This window comes from Nansenia antarctica, assembly GCF_963989245.1.
Source record: "Nansenia antarctica genome assembly, contig: SCAFFOLD_180, whole genome shotgun sequence".
In the NCBI taxonomy this organism is placed as follows: Eukaryota; Metazoa; Chordata; class Actinopteri; order Argentiniformes; family Microstomatidae; genus Nansenia; species Nansenia antarctica.
Genome location: NW_027662825.1, coordinates 10,551 through 32,500, shown reverse-complemented (window position 1 = coordinate 32,500; position 21,950 = coordinate 10,551). Strand labels below are relative to the sequence as shown.

Sequence of the window (21,950 nt, the reverse complement as noted above, 5' to 3'; positions counted from 1 at the left end):
ATTGATTGATTGTACTTTATTGTCCCCGAGGGGAAATTTGTCTTGGGCATGGTGGGCATAGATTTCCTCAGAGCTGCTGCTGCTCCCCAGAGAGAGAGAGAGAGAGAGACAGAGAGAGAGAGAGAGAGAGAGAGAGAGAGAGAGAGAGAGAGAGAGAGAGAGAGAGAGAGAGAGAGAGAGAGAGAGAGAGAGAAAGAGATGCAGCCTACCATAAGCAGTTTAATTGGTCTTAACCGCAAGGATAATCAGAGCACAGCGTCATGTCTCTATTTTTAGACAGGCAGACAGACAGGGCTGCTATAAGGGGGCGAGCACAGGTGAGATGGAGGGGATTGGAAAAATATACAGCTTCTGAAGGGCCAATCTGGGATTCAAACACAGCAACAACAACTACAACAACAACAACAATAATAAAGCACTTTTGGGGTGAGACCAGCTAAGAGATGGAGCTGGAGAAATTAAACCACTCTCAATTTGATAGATAGGGTTGTGGATACAAGGAATGATCATCACTGACATCAACATGTATAGTTTTAATCATGGTTTGAAGCTACACAGCCTTTTCTTAGTAAAACAAGCTTATACTTTGGGTTCTGATGGTGCATGACAGTTGAACTAAGCCAGCCCCAGCCCCATCCCTCCAGCCTTATCCCCCAGACCCAGTCCCAGCCCCATATCCCAGTCCCAGCCCCAGCCCCATATCCCAGTCCCAGCCCCATATCCCAGTCCCAGCCCCAGCCCCGGTCCTTACCAGCTCGATGTCCCTGATGTCACGAAAGCAGACGGCCTCGGTGAGGGTGCGAGGCGGGTACTCGGCCAGGTACACGCAGTCATCGCTGAGGACCACGTGCATGAACACCTTGTTGACCGTCTCCGAGATCACCACGCACGGCTCGTAGGCGCGGATCCGTTCGTACACGCCTCGGTCCGCGTTCCTCTTGAGGAACGAGTCCAGTTTGCTGTTCCGGCGGCACGGCGCACGAGCCATGGGCACGGCGGGCACGGAGCGAGCGCACCTGTCGCTCTCATTAGAGGCTCTCTCTTTTATTTGGTCTTTCTTCTGTGTAGCTTCGGGCTGTCGGGCGTTAACGCGAGATTCACGGACGGATAAAGTAACGGAGTTACTTCCATGACTTCACCGGAGGGGAAGTGTGCGCTGACCGTCCGACCGTGTCACCGTCCAGGAGTTCGGCTTCAGCGGGTAGGGGATGAAGCTCGCCGCTGATTGGCTGGCAAGCTGCACCCCTGTTCTTACTGGAGCCTATAGTTCTTTTTTTCTGTCCTTTTGGCGTCCGATCAGTTACCGATCAGTTAGACCAATCAGGTGCAATTAGATCAAACTATTCCGATCAAACCTCCATGCGCACGACGGAAGGTATTATTTGCTCAAGTCTTCCATGACATCATCAATGTGTTTAGGGACGGATCAGCCTTACAGTCGCATCCAAGATCAAACATTAAGTTAATTCAGTTAGGCTAACCCTAACCCTGACCCTTTATGATGTTACTGGAAACAATTCAAACGTATCTGGGGTTTTCTTCATTTGGAGAAAGTTAGTTTTAGTTGACACAACTAAACTAATGCATTGCTGCTACCCTATAGAGATAAAAGGTGTATAACGTCTTATGTTATAAACCAAGTGGGAAGCTTTACCAGATTTACCAGTGCACCCGTAATTAACCCACCAGTAATTAACCCACCAGTAATTAACCCAAATTAAGTCTCAGATTTATGAAATAAATCTTCTAGAAAAAATGATTTATTTTGAACAGATTCATAAATCTAGTCAGATTTATCTAAATCTGGGGATAAAATAACTGACCTGTAAAAAAGGATGAATCAATTTTACGAAGAATTTGCAAAAGTAATTTGGAGTGACATAAATAACCACTGATACAATGTAAAAGAAGATACTGTGGTCCAGTATCGCCCCCTAGCGGATAAGAAACAGAACATTCATCTCGGCGAATGCATTGCCGCTACCCCGTAATTTAAAATCCTAACCCTAATCTAACCTCTAGTCTATAACAGAAAACGTGAAGGGGGTCAGAATACTTTCCGAAGCCACTGTACATCAGTGGTTGGGCTGCTGTGTTGCTACAAAAGTAATAAAGGAGAGAGGACAAGAATATATGAACGCCGTTTTCAAATCCTTCACTAGGTTTTCTGAATTACACGGTCTCCGTCAACAAATTACCAAACCCACTAGGGTGTGTATTTCTACTCAAACCACCATAGATCTCATTCTAACATCGGATGAGTCCAAAATCTCCAAGAGTGGGGTTATTGTATGTGGGCTAAGTGATCATTACATGATCTTTTGCACTCGTAAAAAACAAAAACCCAAGGCTGGCGGTCATAAAACTATAACCACTAGATCCCTTAAATCCTATTCTAGTGAGGCCTTAAACCATAAACTGGAGAATCAAGACTGGTTTGATGAACTAAAATGCACACAGGTTGAAGAGGCATGGCTAGGTTTCAAAACCAAATTCCTAAATATTATTGACAGTATAGCCCCCATGAGAACCACCAGGGTTAAAACCCGATCGGAACCATGGATGAATTCGGACATTCTAAATGCTATGAAAGTCAGAGACCTAAAATGCTCTGAAGTTCAAAAATGCAAATCAAAATTAGTGAAACACTTAAACGAAGATCACAAAACCCACTTTGAGAAAATTAAAAAACAATGCAACAAACTATGCAATCAGGTAATTACCATGACCAAATCTGCTAAGAAAGAATACCTCGATAACAAAATCGAAGAAAACTTAAACAAACCACGTGACCTTTGGAAGCTACTTAATAGCCAACTAGGTTGCAGTCAAAAACTCAAAACAAGGTCTACAAACATCAGCATCAAATCTGGTGATTCTCTCCTTACAGACAAGCTGGATGTGGCTAAGTGCTTAAACACTTTCTTTACAACCATAGCCACTAAATTAGTTAACAATCTACCACCCCACTCAGGGCGTTATGGTGTAGAGCACATCCGTGAGTTCTACAATAAACTGGGTGTACGCAATGATGATTTTAAACTCTCCATGGTGTCAAACGATGAGGTGTTTAAAAAGCTAGGCGCTCTACACTCAGAAAAGGCCACGGGCCATGACAATATTCCAGCCAGATTTCTAAAAGACTCAGCTGCCTCCATTACCCCAATCATCACCCACATAATAAACCTCTCCATCAAACAGGGACACGTCCCCCTTGACTTTAAAATAGCAAGGGTAACCCCACTGTATAAAAAAGGAAGCAAATTAGACCCAGGCAACTACCGACCTGTTTCTATTCTTAATTCCATCTCGAAACTTATGGAAAAAATAGTTTATGAACAGGTCGATAGGTACCTTACCGAAAAAAAGCTGATGTATGAATTTCAATCAGGATTCAGAACATCCCATTCCACTGACACATGCCTTCTCTATTTGAACGACCACATCAACCATGAGGTGGACTCGGGCAAGTACTGCGGCATGGTCATGCTGGACCTCCAGAAGGCCTTCGACACAGTAGATCACCACATATTGTTAGATAAACTGAAAGCAATTGGGTTCGATAGAACATCGGTGAGCTGGATGCAATCCTACTTAGAGGGGAGGGAACAGGTGGTTAGTGTGAACGGAACACTGTCCCCCCCCCTCCCAGTGACCTGCGGCGTTCCACAAGGAAGCATTTTGGGACCTTTACTGTTCCTAATATATGTGAATGACATGTCATCAGCATGTGATTGCAATTTGTTCCTGTTCGCGGATGACTCGGCTCTGCTGGTCTCTGACAGGGACATATTGCAGGTGGAAAAAGCGCTAAGCACTGAACTGAGTAGAATCTGCATCTGGCTAGCTGACAATAAACTATCAATACACCTAGGTAAAACTGAAACCATCCTATACGGATCCCCATCTAAACTCAGAAAGGCTGAACATTTTAAAATAAAAGTGGGTAACATTAATATCACAAGAAAAGAGGATATTACATACCTGGGCTCCATCTTAGAGGCAAATCTTTCCGGAGATAAAATGGCAGCAAAAGTAATCAAAAAAGTGAACCATAGAACTAGATTCTTGTACAGGATATCCTCACTTGTCAGTAAAAACACACTGAGGACCCTATCAGGAGCTCTCATTCAATGTCACTTCGACTATGCCGTAACATCATGGTACTATAGAACCACAAAGGCCCATAAAACAAGACTCCAGACAGCCCAAAATAAACTGGTTAGGCTTCTGCTAGGCCTCAACCCTAGGACACATCTAACCGCTGCTCATTTTTTGAGCCTTGATTGGCTACGAGTAGTTGACAGAGTGCAGCAGCTTGCACTGGGCCTGGTCTTCAAGATACGCTACACCACAAAGACACCCAAGTACCTGTCAACATACTTCCAAAAAGTGAACAACGTCCACACATACAACACCAGAGGAAGCTCCACGAACCACGTTCAACCGCGTTGCACCACAAACAAGGGGTTAAACTCGTTTGCAAACTATGCAGTAAAAATGTGGAACGCCCTTCCTATAATCTTAAAGGAGTGCAAAACACTGCCCACCTTCAAAACCACTCTCAAAAAACATTTACAGGAGGCTGCAATCCGTAACTGGACCCTCTAAATCAAAAATCAGATTAAAAGACCCGAACTACCCACTGTACATACTTTGTGTTTTGTCCCCCGCCCCCACCTGTGGTGTATGTCCCCACCTGTCCTACCCGCTGTACATACCTTATGTTTTGTTGTATTGTTCTTCCCATGATGGATGTGTGGTTATCTTGTAGATAGTAATAGTTATTTGTCTGTATTATCTTGTAGATAGTACTAGCTTTTTTGTCTGTCTTACATGTAACGATGAATTGAGAATCAAGGACCCCAATTGAAATAAGCCAGTGGCTTTCTTGGGTTTTTATCCTGTTAGTTGACCTTGTATGTAATATGTACTTTCATGTACCTACTTCTGCAAATCTTCTAATAAAGTTTTCAATCAATCAATCAAAAAACCACAAAGATCCTTATTTTTCATACACACATCCTCACAACACATTGGACTCAGCTGCACTCAGGCTAATTGAGTCTTAATTGGACCGACATTGGAATGTGAGGCATGTTTGGTGATCAATAATTTCAAAACACACAGGATTGACCAATTAAGGTGTTATTATTATTCAGACATGAACATACAATTTAAAAGTTTAAAATGTTTGCATTATGGTTTTTGGTTTGGTAGTCATTGGGAAAAGTCTGTTATCCACATAATTAAAAAAGCACATTGTTATTGGCATTATTGTCGTCATGCAATTATTGTCAACAATTATACTTTTTTAGTAGCCGAGTTGTAGCTGTGTGTAAAATAACAAAATAGCAGTCCGAAATAGGCTGACAAACATTCATATTTACATTCACTTCTAAAAGAAAAACTCAAAACAAAACGTGCTGTTAAGAAACAAAGTGCAGAGGCATGCATTTAAAAAACAAAAAACAAAAACCACACTGCAAATAACAATAAGTGACAAAAACACGCACAAAAATAATAAATAAAACCAGAAACTCACAGAATAAATGTAAAAAAGCACACGAGTCGGCCAGTGGCGTAGCGGACGGGCCCGCAAGCGACGCACCGCGGGGGGGCCCCAGCCACTAGGGGGCCCCCTAACATTGGATCCAAAGTTTTTTTTTTTTTTTTTTTTTTTATAATTAAAAAAAATATAAAATAAAGAAAATAAGTGGCCCTTCATTGTGTCAACCTTAATTTTAATATATAGGCCTATATTAAAAAATATATACATAGTTAGCCGTATCCAATAGCAACATGACTTTGACGTCACACGTAGGCAGCGAGACACAAGGAAAATGAGCAAGCGAAAATACAATACAAAGTACAATAAGCATTCTTTAGGTGGTGGTAGATTCTCTATTCTGACATTATAGCCGCTATATGTGGGACTGTCGGTCCGATATTGTAAAAAAATCAAATAAAAAATGTATGTTTACGGAAGTACATGTCTCAAGTATTATCTCGGCGGTTAGTCGAGTGAAAGAAAAACAACATACAGATGATAATTCACACAATATAATACCACGAAAGCGTACAGCACTAAACAATAACATTTATTTGGGCAGCATCATACTCAAACTCAGAAGGGCAGGGTCCGGCCAGGTTCACAGTCACAGGCTGTCAGTGCATCATACAGGTACATACTGTAATTCAGCATGGTTAGGCTATATACTGTATAGCTGTTTCTTTTTTCTATTCTACTATTCTAATCTACTTCTGCTGTCTGCGTCTCCCTGGGTATTCCTAGACCAGATGGCAAACAGTAAAGAAATGCCACAATATACCAATATACGAGATGTCCAACAATGGATTTGACTAACCCTGGCCAATTTTACGCAACAAGTAGACTCTGATGCAGCGGAGACAGGGTTGCCAGATGGGCTGGTTTTTGGTGGATTTAGACGTTTTTAGATTGGTTAGGTTGGAAATTCTCAATCCCATCTGGCAACCCTTAGCGGAGAGTCTACAGATATGTTTACAGATATCACACTGCTGTGCACACCACACTTTGTTAAAAGAAATAAAGCTTGTACTATTCTACTTATAATACATTCTACTGATGTAGTGTAGTTTACCATTTGGTTTTAGTTATAGGCTATTGCTCTCACTTGTTTGTACCTTTTGCTAAGTCAAGCATTTAGAATGTAGAGTGCGTATTGCGAAATTTCGCAACGTCAATAACGCATCGGCCTCTAAAAAACGCACGTTTTTTTTTTTTTTTTTTTTACTCCGTTGCGAAAGGGCCCCCGCCGCCACCTTGCGGGGGGGCCCCGGGATTTTGCGCTACGCCACTGGAGTCGGCCTGTTCCAAACTACTAGTAAGTCCACAGTGCGGTGCATCGTTGCACACTTGTTGCACACTTGTCGTCCGCTTCCCTACGGCGACTTACACGTACACGGAGCAGTAGGCGCTGTCAACCTGGGGACACCAGCGCTTGGTGTGCGCCTGGGCCCCTGTGGCCCCGCAGAGTGGACAGACGTACTGCCACAAGATGGGGCAGACCACGTTCCCGTCTTGGTCCTTGAGAAAGTGGTCGGTGAACACCCCCTCGGCCTCCCCGTTGTGGCGGCAGAAGTTGCAGAACTTGCGAGGCGATCGACCGTCGCCGGAGGAGCGGTGTCTCCCGGGTCTGTGCGCAGGCCTGCTGCCTGTTAGGGAATGTTGCACTACGGTCATATATATATATATATATATGTTATATGATAGACTACTGTTCTCATGTTTACACCTGCGTTCGCCCTGCTCAGGACTTGTTTAATTATTGTCATTTCGCAGAGTCATTTCATTAAAGCAGTCACCAGTCACCATGAGTAGTCGCTTCTATCAGCGCACGGGCACAACGGCGAGGATTATACCACATTTTCTTCTGTTCCTTCTATGGATTACGGATTTGTACATCAAATCACCACAGAACTTGCATCTTATGGAGAAGGAGTCAAACTTTGTTGGAAAAGGTGAGACACATAACGACTTTTATCTCCACGCCGCGAAGAAATGTTTGGGCTTCGGAGCAACAACCATTCACACGACGCTAACTGCGGACCGGACGAGAAGAAACAAACCCCCGACAGGTAGAATGGACAGAAGAACCGTGATATGGCTCTATCTACTGCTCTCGGGAGACATCCAGCAGAATCCCGGACCAGTCGCAACCAGGCGGGCTTCACGTTTAGCCAGACAACAACTATATCTTTCCCAGGCAAATGCTACGAGCATAAACATTGACGCCATTGTCGACAAACCGGTTAGTTTGCCGGCAACAGCAGACATCCAGGTTTCAGACGTGGCTAGCAAAACAATGGGTAGATATGCTAATAACATTACCCCCCCACCTATCTTCCACCACCTAGCCAGGGAACACAGAGGCCTCCCCCACCCGGTGACGAACCCCCCCCCACCACCCGGTGACGAACACAGAGGCCTCACCCACCCGGTGACGAACCCCCCCCTCCCCCCTCCCTCCCCCACCCGACGACGACCCCCCCCTTCTCCACCCGGAGACTCTACGACGAAACCGTTGAACAATGGGCGCCCCCCCCCACCCCCCAATCCTCAACGTGACGATGACCAAAATGGTGGTGACTATTTCCAAGTCAAAGACATAAACTCTCTATTTGGACACAGCAGTAAGGGCCTGCATATTGTTCACCTTAATGTGAACAGTCTTGTGCCTAAACTGGACCAAATCAGAGAAATGTTACATGACAGCAAGGTTCATATTTTGAGCTTCTCTGAGACCAAGTTTGATGAATCCATCAAAGACCCAGAGATTGAAATAGTCAACTACACAGTCATCAGAAACGACAGAAACAGGTATGGGGGTGGTGTCTGCATGTACATTCACAACGATATTATCTTTAACACCCGTGATGACCTGAATCATGACAAATTAGAATCTGTGTGGGTTGAAATTATCTTTAACAAAGCAAAACCGGTGCTGGTTGGTTCTATCTACAGACCTCCCGATCAGAGTGATTTCTATGATATTCTTGAGGGGTGCTTGGATGACGTTGACTGTGTGGAAAAGATTCTTATTGGAGATTTGAACACGGACATGCTCAGAAATGAAGCATCCGTTTTCAAATCCTTCACTAGGTTTTCTGAATTACACGGTCTCCGTCAACAAATTACCAAACCCACTAGGGTGTGTATTTCTACTCAAACCACCATAGATCTCATTCTAACATCGGATGAGTCCAAAATCTCCAAGAGTGGGGTTATTGTATGTGGGCTAAGTGATCATTACATGATCTTTTGCACTCGTAAAAAACAAAAACCCAAGGCTGGCGGTCATAAAACTATAACTACTAGATCCCTTAAATCCTATTCTAGTGAGGCCTTAAACCATAAACTGGAGAATCAAGACTGGTTTGATGAACTAAAATGCACACAGGTTGAAGAGGCATGGCTAGGTTTCAAAACCAAATTCCTAAATATTATTGACAGTATAGCCCCCATGAGAACCACCAGGGTTAAAACCCGATCGGAACCATGGATGAATTCGGACATTCTAAATGCTATGAAAGTCAGAGACCTAAAATGCTCTGAAGTTCAAAAATGCAAATCAAAATTAGTGAAACACTTAAACGAAGATCACAAAACCCACTTTGAGAAAATTAAAAAACAATGCAACAAACTATGCAATCAGGTAATTACCATGACCAAATCTGCTAAGAAAGAATACCTCGATAACAAAATCGAAGAAAACTTAAACAAACCACGTGACCTTTGGAAGCTACTTAATAGCCAACTAGGTTGCAGTCAAAAACTCAAAACCAGGTCTACAAACATCAGCATCAAATCTGGTGATTCTCTCCTTACAGACAAGCTGGATGTGGCTAAGTGCTTAAACACTTTCTTTACAACCATAGCCACTAAATTAGTTAACAATCTACCACCCCACTCAGGGCGTTATGGTGTAGAGCACATCCGTGAGTTCTACAATAAACTGGGTGTACGCAATGATGATTTTAAACTCTCCATGGTGTCAAACGATGAGGTGTTTAAAAAGCTAGGCGCTCTACACTCAGAAAAGGCCACGGGCCATGACAATATTCCAGCCAGATTTCTAAAAGACTCAGCTGCCTCCATTACCCCAATCATCACCCACATAATAAACCTCTCCATCAAACAGGGACACGTCCCCCTTGACTTTAAAATAGCAAGGGTAACCCCACTGTATAAAAAAGGAAGCAAATTAGACCCAGGCAACTACCGACCTGTTTCTATTCTTAATTCCATCTCGAAACTTATGGAAAAAATAGTTTATGAACAGGTCGATAGGTACCTTACCGAAAAAAAGCTGATGTATGAATTTCAATCAGGATTCAGAACATCCCATTCCACTGACACATGCCTTCTCTATTTGAACGACCACATCAACCATGAGGTGGACTCGGGCAAGTACTGCGGCATGGTCATGCTGGACCTCCAGAAGGCCTTCGACACAGTAGATCACCACATATTGTTAGATAAACTGAAAGCAATTGGGTTCGATAGAACATCGGTGAGCTGGATGCAATCCTACTTAGAGGGGAGGGAACAGGTGGTTAGTGTGAACGGAACACTGTCCCCCCCCCTCCCAGTGACCTGCGGCGTTCCACAAGGAAGCATTTTGGGACCTTTACTGTTCCTAATATATGTGAATGACATGTCATCAGCATGTGATTGCAATTTGTTCCTGTTCGCGGATGACTCGGCTCTGCTGGTCTCTGGCAGGGACATATTGCAGGTGGAAAAAGCGCTAAGCACTGAACTGAGTAGAATCTGCATCTGGCTAGCTGACAATAAACTATCAATACACCTAGGTAAAACTGAAACCATCCTATACGGATCCCCATCTAAACTCAGAAAGGCTGAAAATTTTAAAATAAAAGTGGGTAACATTAATATCACAAGAAAAGAGGATATTACATACCTGGGCTCCATCTTAGAGGCAAATCTTTCCGGAGATAAAATGGCAGCAAAAGTAATCAAAAAAGTTAACCATAGAACTAGATTCTTGTACAGGATATCCTCACTTGTCAGTAAAAACACACTGAGGACCCTATCAGGAGCTCTCATTCAATGTCACTTCGACTATGCCGTAACATCATGGTACTATAGAACCACAAAGGCCCATAAAACAAGACTCCAGACAGCCCAAAATAAACTGGTTAGGCTTCTGCTAGGCCTCAACCCTAGGACACATCTAACCGCTGCTCATTTTTTGAGCCTTGATTGGCTACGAGTAGTTGACAGAGTGCAGCAGCTTGCACTGGGCCTGGTCTTCAAGATACGCTACACCACAAAGACACCCAAGTACCTGTCAACATACTTCCAAAAAGTGAACAACGTCCACACATACAACACCAGAGGAAGCTCCACGAACCACGTTCAACCGCGTTGCACCACAAACAAGGGGTTAAACTCGTTTGCAAACTATGCAGTAAAAATGTGGAACGCCCTTCCTATAATCTTAAAGGAGTGCAAAACACTGCCCACCTTCAAAACCACTCTCAAAAAACATTTACAGGAGGCTGCAATCCGTAACTGGACCCTCTAAATCAAAAATCAGATTAAAAGACCCGAACTACCCACTGTACATACTTTGTGTTTTGTCCCCCGCCCCCACCTGTGGTGTATGTCCCCACCTGTCCTACCCGCTGTACATACCTTATGTTTTGTTGTATTGTTCTTCCCATGATGGATGTGTGTTTATCTTGTAGATAGTAATAGTTATTTGTCTGTATTATCTTGTAGATAGTACTAGCTTTTTTGTCTGTCTTACATGTAACGATGAATTGAGAATCAAGGACCCCAATTGAAATAAGCCAGTGGCTTTCTTGGGTTTTTATCCTGTTAGTTGACCTTGTATGTAATATGTACTTTCATGTACCTACTTCTGCAAATCTTCTAATAAAGTTTTCAATCAATCAATCAATCAATCAACAAATGGAATATTGTTCTTATTTACCTGTCTCCCTGGCCGGACAAGAAGAGGCGTCGTCTTTACGCACATGGACATGGCTCTTGGCGCCGCCGCCTCGGGGTCCCTCTCCGGGCCGCTGTGGTAGATGGTTCTCATCCCTCGGCCTCGTCGATGGTGTAACAATGTCACCACCGACCGTCGGCGGCTCGGAGGTCAACTCTCTATCCTGCATGATCTCTCGGACAGCCACCGGCGCTAGCTGCATGTAGTCTCGCCGGGGCTGGAACCCATTATTTTCAGACTTTTTCTTGTCTTTTTTTCTTTCCCGTTTCTTGTCTTTTTTTCTTTCCCGTTTCTTGTCTTTTTTTCTTTCCCGTTGTATTAGATCGAGGTGTCGGAGTTGGAGTTCGAGAATGTCCATCGTCTCAGTTGTCGACATCATGGTGTTAGATTAGACCGCAGCAGGGGAAAACACGCTCTGCCAGACACGCGTGGGGAGGGGAGTGCCGCTGCTGCTCGCAGTTTCCCAAAGGTTTTATAGATGATTAGCGCACCCCCACACCTGAGGACTTTATGGCTGCGTTCGTCAGTTCGCTCTGAGAGCACCGGAGCGCACACTGGGGGTCAACGTCATAAAGCGACCAAGACAGCAGAGGAGGAGGAGGAGCAGAAGTAACAAAGGACAATGACAGCAGCACAGCAAGTTGGCTTCATCACTAGATTTCAAGGATCTTATTAAAGATTTTGCTACTAAGAAGGCCCAGCGTTTAGCTTTGATTTGGTCTCTTTACTCCTATCTTGAATAGTTGTGCATTAGGCTAGATATAGTTTTTAGCTCTCCGGGTATACTATTCCACAGTACTGCCGCAGTGGGTATAAATGACCTTTTCCCATTTCACTATTCAATTTCGCTGGCACCATGTCTGTGTTGTCCCTCTTGTATAAGACACTTTTGTCTTTGTGTGAAACAAGCAATGCTGAGTCAGTAAATATCTCTGCTGTAATTCTTCATTGATCTAATCCTGACAGTATTATGGCCAACTGATCTTTAAAAGGTCTACATTTATTTAGACACAATACCACCCCATTAAAATTATATTTTTTACTTTTTGTGTGATTTATACTTTTATAATTGGGTTCAAATCCTCATTTAATTATACTTTTGTCCTTGTGTTGTTCAAGTCTTAATTTAATAAGTTAAAGAATGTTGAGATTTCTTTGCTGAATTGTTGATTTCTGTATTAACTGTACTTTTAAATTACATTTACAAAAGATGGCCATCATTGGATTTCGTTCATCAACTTCAACTGGGTTGTCTAGGTTGATGGGTGGTTTAGGTGGGGGGGGCCCAAAATGATATTCTGTCATGGGGCCCAGAATCTCTAGCGGCGCCCCTGCCCCCCACCCCTGAAGACCCTGGGCCTGGCTGGGCCGACGCGATTCCAGAGGCTCTGGCGCCACCTAGTGGCTCAGAGGAGAATGACAGCGTGAGTGTGTAGTAGTAAAGTGGGATCCTTTGGACGGCCTTAACCCTTAACTCTCACCTACCTTAACCCTAACTTTAAACATAACCCTAACCTAACCTAACTTAACTTAAATCAACTTCAATGTCAGATGTCAGTCAGGTAGTCCCAAGCACCAAACCTATTTAGCATTTACAGAGATTTGAATCCTTTTTTACTTCACTGTGTGTGTGCTGTACCTACCTCATCCTCATCAAAGTGTGTGTGTGTGTGTGTGTGTGTGTGTGTGTGTGTGTGTGTGTGTGTGCGTGTTCTATTTGGTTGTGTTGGTCTTAGTGCGTCACAGGACAGTGGTCTCTGTTGGGTGGTGATGACACCGGTACTGGCCCGTGTTCCAACACCCACATGGCCCCCCCAGCCCCCCGGGCCCCCCCGGCCCGGTCCATCAGAGGCGCTGACCCGCTTGGACCCCCCACTTCCCTGGACGAAGTGTCCGACTCCCAGCTCAACAACCTCACCCGGATGTGAGAGTGAGGAGGAAGGGGTGGGGGGGAGGTAGATGAGGAGGAAGGGGTGGGGGGGAGGTAGATGAGGAGGAAGGGGTGGGGGTGAGGTAGATGAGGAGGAAGGGGTGGGGGGGAGGTAGGGAAAGGAAGAGCGAGGGAGAGGAGAGGAGGTCTGATACAGAGGGGGGGGGGGGAGAACTGGAGGAGGGGGAGGAGAACTGGAGGAGGGGGGAGGGCGAGATAGAAAAGACAGAGTAGAAGTAGAGTGTTTCCTCTGGTAAGCGGTGAACAGCTCTCTCACCGGGAGGTTAATGCTTCTGAGAGAGAGGGAGGCGTGTTCCCGCAGTGAAGGGAAAACAACAATGAGGATGCCCTGCGGTTACACTGATCCTAAACCATCTGGCTAGAAGGTGTCAGAGCCACTGTAATAAACCTCTCAGATAACAGAGAGAGAGGGATTAGCGATCAGTCTTCAGTCAAGACTTTCAGCACCAGAGGATAATATCACAATGTTATGATGTGTATGCTAACAGCTTAAACAGGCTTTTTCAAGGTCATTCGAATTCAGATGCACTATGTTGAGTTCCCCCGCATAAATTACCTTTTGTGTGTGTGTGTGTGTGTGTGTGTGTGTGTGTGTGCGTGCATCTTTCTGTCTGTCTGCCTACCTGTCTGTCTTGTCTGCCTGCCTGTCTGTCTGTCTGTCTGCCTACCTGTCTGTCTGTCTGTCTATCTGCCTACCTGTCTGTCTTGTCTGTCTGTCTGCCTACCTGTCTGTCTGCCCACCTGTCTGTCTTGTCTGTCTGCCTACCTGTCTGTCTGCCTACCTGTCTGTCTGCCTGCCTATCCTAACTAGTGAGGAAGAGGAGGAGGAGGAGGAAGCTGGAGGTCTATGTAGTAGTAAAAAACAAGTAAATGTTTACTTTAGGACCTAAAGCAGCTATCAGTGATTTTATGACTAATATAAAGGGAGGGGGTGGAGGGGGGGAGTGACAGAGGACAGAGATCAGGGGGGGCTGATTAACTGGCCTGAACAGTTCAAAAGGTCGTCACTGGGCAGAGGAGCCGAGCCGTAGCCAGACAGCAGAGGAGGAGGAGGAGGAGAGGAGGAGGAGAGGAGGAGGAGGAGGAGGAGGAGGAGGAGGAGGAGGAGGAGAGGAGGAGTGACATATCGATGAGTAGCTTATCTTTGTCCACGGAATTATATAGAGCAGCGATTTGACCCTGTCCTCCACTACTCTCTCCCTCTCTGCCTCTCCTACTAAGTATTGACAATACGACCTTAACTCATTTAGTGTCGAAGGTGAATAAAGTCAGGCCAGATTGTCACAGTAGAGTGCCACGGGTGACTTTATTCACCAAAAATGCATCAATTATGATGCCACATTTTGTAGCCAATCGAAGTATTGTTGCTAGGTAGATACCACATAAAACACATGGCACTGTAAATCAGAATCTGAATGTATATTTGCACATACAGGAAATTGACTTGGTGAGGTTGGTGCATAGGACGTAAAAAAACAACAATACATAATTTGAAGAGACAACGGCTGTGGCTCAGGAGGTAGAGCCAGCGTCTAATGATCGCAAGTTCGGCGGTTTGATTCCCGGCTGGCCACGTGTCGAGGTGTCCTTGGGCAAGACACTGAACCCCAAATTGCTCCCAGTGAGCGGGCCGGCGCCTTGCATGGTAGCAGTAAAGTGCAGTCCATTTACATCCTTCTCTTAATTATCCGCCCTCTTTCTCTCTGCCCCCCCCCCTCCAGTCGGACAGTGATGGCTACCTATCGGGAGTTGGATCATTTTCGCCGTGGCAACAAGGCGGCAAGAGCACCTGCCCGTCGAACACCCTCACGCAGCGAGATCTAGCCATGGCTGCAAAGCCTTCTGGGGGATGTTCCTGAGTATGAAAGGTTGTGTGTGAGGTGTTAAGGCTATACTCATGTGAAAACACACATTGTTCAAGCACGTTTTTTCCTTAAAATAGTTCATTTCTTTCCCCTCTTCCAATTCTGAGGATGTGAGTTTATGAAAAATAAAGAGTAGTTATGGCTCTCACATTCTTGTCCCTGTCCTTTATTGCTTTTATAGCAACACAGCAGCCCAACCACTGATATACAGTGGCTTCGGAAAGTATTCTGACCCGCTTCACGTTTTCTGTTATAGACTAGAGTATATCCAAATGACGTTGGATTTAGAAGACAATGCCACCAAGAAGGAGGGAACCAGGTGTGCTCTATGGATCACATTTCTATCTGCAAAGCTTGTTCTAAGTTAGTCTTCTATATCCAATCTCGTTTGGATACTCTAGTCCAGGGGTGGCCAACCAGTCGGAGACTAAGAGCCCAAAAAAATGGTTGGGGTACCAGAAAGAGCCACATCATACATGCGGGCTCACAAAAGCTCTCACTCTCACACACACACACACACACACACACACACACACACACACACACACACACACACACACACAATACATTTCCAATAGGCTATGAGACCAGTGTTGTCATTTCAGCAAAGGCCAAGGTATGGCAAGGTACAGAGTGGGGGGGTTGGTGGATTTTTTTAGCCAAATCAGTTGTGCAATAGTCCATTTTGGTGAGTTGTTTCTATACAATTGACTTATATGACATTAAGGTAATGAATAAAGGAGACAACTACAGGTGGTAATCTACATCTTTCCTAGCAGGCAGACTGGTTCAATCTCCTTAAAAACAAAACATTACAGATTTAGCTATTCTCAACTCTAAATTAACTGCACTGTTAAAACACTAGTATTGTGAGACCTCACCTGTGTCCCTGTCCCTGTCACCTGTTTAGACCTCACTTGTGTCCCTGTACTTGTCTCTGCTGCCCTTTTTTCCCCTGGCATATTTGTGTTACAGCTCACCTATTACAAGTGAGACGATTGACAATATCAAAACATGCCTGCACACCAGTGGAGGCTCCTCCATAGAGGTGGAGGAGGCCTGGCCTCCCCAATAATTTGAGAGAAGAGAGAGAGATTTAAAAAAGCAATAATTATATTTTTTATCAGACACACAACATACAATTCAGAACAATACTTCATCCATTTCTAATATTTATCCTGCAGAACAGCACTCATACACGCGTGTGGCGGAAAAAGGTACTACACGGAGGCCAGGCCTCCTGTCGGAAAGTGGTTTCTCATAGAAGTCAATGTAATGCAATTTTTTTCATGGCAATATGTGATTGGCCAAATCACTGAAAATGGGTGGGCACAGGAGGCCTGGCCTCCGTGTAGTACCTTTTTCCGCCACACGCGTATGAGTGCTGTTCTGCAGGATAAATATTAGAAATGGATGAAGTATTGTTCTGAATTGTATGTTGTGTGTCTGATTGACATAGTGTTTGAGTGCTTTTGACATGTCATTGATTGTATGTAGTATGTTGTGGTGAATGTTGTGAGCCTGAGCAGAAGGGACAATAGCTGCTGCAGGCGGACCAGAGATTCATGCCAATTGTTTTGTTTATTTGATGACCCATTGTGCAGGCAATAAAAGCTGCTTCATCCACCATCCTGAGAGTGTCCCAATCCCTTCAGTACCGCCAAACACAAATTAAACAATTATTAACAAAGACAGATAAGAAGAACAGGGAACATTCCATCGCGAGTGAAGCGAGCAAGCGGAAAAAAATTTGGCCTCCTCAATTCTGAAAGTCGCCAGCCTCCACTGCTGCACACACATATAACTTACACACAAGTTAGTTTTACTGGCCCCAATTTGGTACAATTATTACTGAAATTATAGAGAATAGAGACATTGTTGACATACGTAAACTAGCTGTTGTAGTCTTTAATGTTCGCTAACTAGCTTGTTAGAGTTAGCTTCACAATCGCGGGTGACGTTAGGTCCGTTTGTTCACTAAAATAACATTAGAACATGTTTGACTAGGCTACACTATTGAGAAAGAATGCAAAACCAAAAGTGCAATAAGAAAGAAAAACCAAAATATGTACTTTCATGTTTTGCACAGGGTTTAATGAGATGCACAGTAGTGGAAGTCACTCAAGCTTTGAGTTGTTATTTCACTCCAACTAAACTAACCCTCCCTAACTAAGTAACCCTAACCACGTGGGTTGCTTGAGGTCTATGTGACGTGAAAATAATTAGAGATGTGTTTTCCTAAAACGTTTAATGTTTAACATAAAATCTAACATACAGTACTAGCAATGTTTTTTAATCAATATGCGCAGGACATTTGATTTCATAAACACATTATTTGAATGATGTGTGACTTTACAAACATGTAATACATTCTACATTGAAAAAGGAATAAATTGTTTAAAGTTTGAGATTATAGATCAAGTTTAGTTATTAGAGGAAACTGTTGAATTTAAAATGTATGACAGTGTGATACGATATCAGAGACATTTCAGGACTTTTACGATACATGATGTGACTTTAGTAGGCCTGTGTTGACGTATTGGAGGAAAACTCACAAGGATATCCTTCATTATGTGCAATCTAGCGTCCAATAATTATTACACATGAACACATTTAATTAATTGATTGATTAATTGATTGATTATTTCTCACACACATAATGGTAAATGGACTGCACTTATAATATATAGCGCCTTTATCCAAAGCGCTTTACAACGGTCTCTCATTCACCCACCAATGGCGGCAAGCTACAATGCCGGCCCACTCACTGGGAGCAATTTGGGGCGATCTTTCTTGCCCAAAGACACTTCGACATATGGCCAGCCGGGGCTCGAACCACCAATCTGCCAAGCTTGCGATCATTAGTCGGCGGCTCTACCTCCCGCGCCACAGCCGCCCCCAGACATACATTTACTCTGTTCTCTCCTTCTGCTGTGCAACACATCACCTGTCTGGCTTTCGCCAGGTAGAACATGGGTCCGATGTAAACACCAAAGTTAGGGAAGAAATTCAACACATCGGTGGTTAAACACAACTGATCATCTAACGGCTGTCTGCCGGAATGGACCAGAGATACGATGGGCAGGAGTGCTATGACCGGCAGATACGCGATAGCGGCGGGTACGATAACAGCCAGCAGGTTCACCAGCGCGCGTCTTCTCAGGGGGCGGGACCCGTCACGGGTCTGGGCGGGGCTCGGTTTCCATAGCACCCACACCACGCCCCCGAGACAGCCCAACATCACCAGGAAGAGAGAGGACATGACGGCGGCCACCGATATCCAGATACGTTCCGGTTCCACAAAAACTGTTTGAGAGGGGAGACGTTTGTTAAGTTAGGGTCTTGCCTTTTTCCTGAACATGGATCAACTCTGGGCCCTAGACAGTTTAAGCCCCTTTTCCACTATCGTGCCAGCCCGGGTCGACCCGGGCTGGCCTGCTTCTTTGGCGCTTTTCCATTTGTCGGCCCGGGTCGCCTCGGCTCGGTTCGGCTCGCTTCTTTAGCTAACCTTCTTAACCAGGAACCAAATTTAGACCTGGAACCTTTTTGCCAGGCTGCGTGTGACGTGTGACACTGCACACCGTTGATTGGTCAATGGAAATCGTCATCCCATGTTCATAGATTTCTTCGCTAACCGCCATCTTGAAATACCACATTCGCTCTTGGAAAATGTCACTACAGTTTCTGTAATAGCTTATTAATAAAGATTCGATAAATTATGCTGACCATCGTATTATCTTAGTTTAATGTCATTTCAATGCATCATAGAACTTTTATTTACAACAAGCATAACACAAAAATCGCTATTATGCACCGTCTTTGCCCGTGAATAACACCGGCTGTGAATGTGGTAGAAACACAATACTCCTTTGCTAACTTCACCATCGGTATATGGTCATTTTGAGCCCTTAACCACCGCGCTGACACCCCGAGAAGTTATGCTCTTAACCGTAAACTCAATGAACCGGGAGTTCACCCGCTGCTGCTCGCAGCACCGCTTGCTGCTGGTTGAAAGTCCCGTTGACAGCGGGGGCAGAGAAAAGTTTTACCAGGGAATTCGCTCCGCGCTGTCGACCGTGATAGGAGTGTAGGATTGACACCATTCAAATGGTTTTGGATTCCCTGTGCTCTCCTCTATCCGGACACGTTTGAATTGTTATCTTAACCCACGGTAAACCGAAGTTATTAACCCGCAAAGGGCACCGTGTTTGTCCGTGAATAACACGGCACACAATGATACTACAGTTCATAAAGCAGACAAGTGAAGGCAGTGGTTTTAAGGGTTCAAAAAACATGACTTTATTATGTGTACATAGCTTCCTCTCTCTTTCTCTTTCTCTCCCAAAAAAATCACGGTTAGTAATATACCACATGCCGAGGAAAAAGTATACGATAGCTTCAAGTTCCTCCATGTCGCTGTTGTTGTGGCTGTGTTGTGTCTCGTGAAAATATACGTCACCACCATGGCGCTCGCTTTTATGACGCGTAACTCCGCCTACTATCGCCTACTCCTCCTACTAGTTCCTGGTCTGTTGTGTATAGTGGAAAACCAGAACTGTTCAAAAGCGGGCCGAAGCGACCCGAACCGACCCGACCCGAAGCGATCCGGGCCGATAATGGAAAAGCGCCATTAGTCTCCTCAGAAATATACAAGAAGAACCCTGTGAACTTGCCGTCGCCATTATGTAAAAAATGTCAAGGCAAAGTTAAGTAAACTGTATATTTAAACTATTGGGGATCTACGGAGCCCCCCTGGGGTCACATGGTAGAAAAAAATAATTTGATGTGTGAATCCGTTCCCTCGATTTAGTAAATCTGTTGTATGATATTCTATTTTGGGGGGTGGCTTAGCGATAGGTCCATTCAGCCAAGCAAGGCAAGGTGGCTGGTGGAAGGTGACCTATTCAACATTATAACCAATGAAAGGGCGCCTAACCCAGCCCCCTAGTCTCTCACCTGCCTAACCCAGCCCCCTAGTCTCTCACCTGCCTAACCCAGCCCCCTAGTCTCTCACCTGCCTAACCCAGCCCCCTAGTCTCTCACCTGCCACCAGAGCCTAACCCAGCCCCCTAGTCTCTCACCTGCCACCAGAGCCATGGTGAGGGTGGCGACCCAGACCAGGCCTGAGCAGACGGCTCTGTACTCCCACCTGCCCAGCTTCAGGTAGACCACGGGCCAGGCTGCAGCCAGGTAGCGCTCCACACACATGCAGGTGAGCAGCAGAGGGCAGCCGATCCTGTTGATGGTGGAGGTGCCTACCTCTGCCATGCCCAGGTGCGACAGGTAAACCTCCTCGCCCGTATCCATGGTTACGTTGATGTGCGTGGCCCGGAGGTAGTAGGTAACCATGGAGATGGGCTTCAGGAGGAGGAAGACGATGTCGAGCACTGCCAGGTTCAGACCACAGACCTGCAGTACAGACACACTAGTCAGTTATACCACAGACCCACCACCTGCAGTACAGACACACTAGTCACCTACCACAGACCTGCAGTACAGACACACACTAGTCACCTGCAGTACAGACACTAGTCACCTACCACAGACCCACCACCTGCAGTACAGACAGTCACACTAGTCACCTGCAGTACAGACACACTAGTCAGCTACCACAGACACACCACCTGCAGTACAGACAGTCACACTAGTCACCTGCAGTACAGACACACTAGTCACCTACCACAGACACATCACCTGCAGCACAGACACTAGTCAGACCACAGACACACCACCTGCAGTACAGACACTCACAGACAGACAGACAGACAGACAGTCAGACAGTCAGTCAGACACAGAGAGAGAGACAGACAGACAGACAGAGAAGGAAGGACAGACAGACAGACAGACAGACAGAGAGACAGCCAGACAGTCAGACAGACAGACAGACAGACAGAGAGACAGACAGACAGACAGACAGACAGATAGACAGACAGACACCACCTACAGTACAGACAGACAGACAGACAGACAGTCAGACAGAGAGACAGACTGACAGACAGACAGACAGACAGACAGGCAGACAGAGAGACAGACAGTCAGACAGACAGACAGTCAGACAGAGAAACAGACAGTCAGACAGACAGTCAGTCAGACAGACAGACAGACAGACCATGGATGTGGACAGTCAGACAGACAGACAGACAGACACAGACAGACAGACAGTCAGACAGAGAGACCTTGGAGACAGACAGGCAGTCAGACAGACAGACCTTGGATGTGGACAGACAGTCAGACAGACAGACAGACAGTCAGACAGACAGAAAGACAGAAAGACAGACAGACAGACAGACAGACAGGCAGACAGAGAGACAGACAGACAGGCAGACAGACAGACAGTCAGAGACAGACAGACAGACAGACAGACAGAGAGACAGACAGACAGACAGACAGAGAGACAGACAGACAGACAGACAGACAGACAGAGAGACAGACAGACAGTCAGACAGACAGAGAGACAGACAGACAGACAGACAGACAGTCAGACAGGCAGACAGGCAGACAGACAGAGCGACAGACAGACAGACAGAGAGAGACAGATAGACAGGCAGACAGATAGACAGATCGTCAGACAGACAGACAGCCAGACAGACCTTGGATGTGGACAGACAGACA

The 21,950-nt window shown here is 45.2% G+C and overlaps 1 protein-coding gene across 1 annotated transcript in view; it reads right to left on the bottom strand.

Moving 5' to 3' along the window:
- The window catches only part of LOC308175437 (uncharacterized protein C12orf56-like), a gene marked incomplete at both ends in the record, with an annotated part of 3,273 nt that extends 2,285 nt beyond the window's left edge, over nucleotides 1-988 (bottom strand). Inside the window, one exon of the mRNA XM_080551107.1 lies at nucleotides 752-988. Within this exon, the coding sequence (XP_080407233.1) occupies nucleotides 752-988 (237 nt within the window). The remainder of the gene's footprint in view (nucleotides 1-751) is intronic.
- Nucleotides 989-21,950: the final 20,962 nt, after the last annotated feature.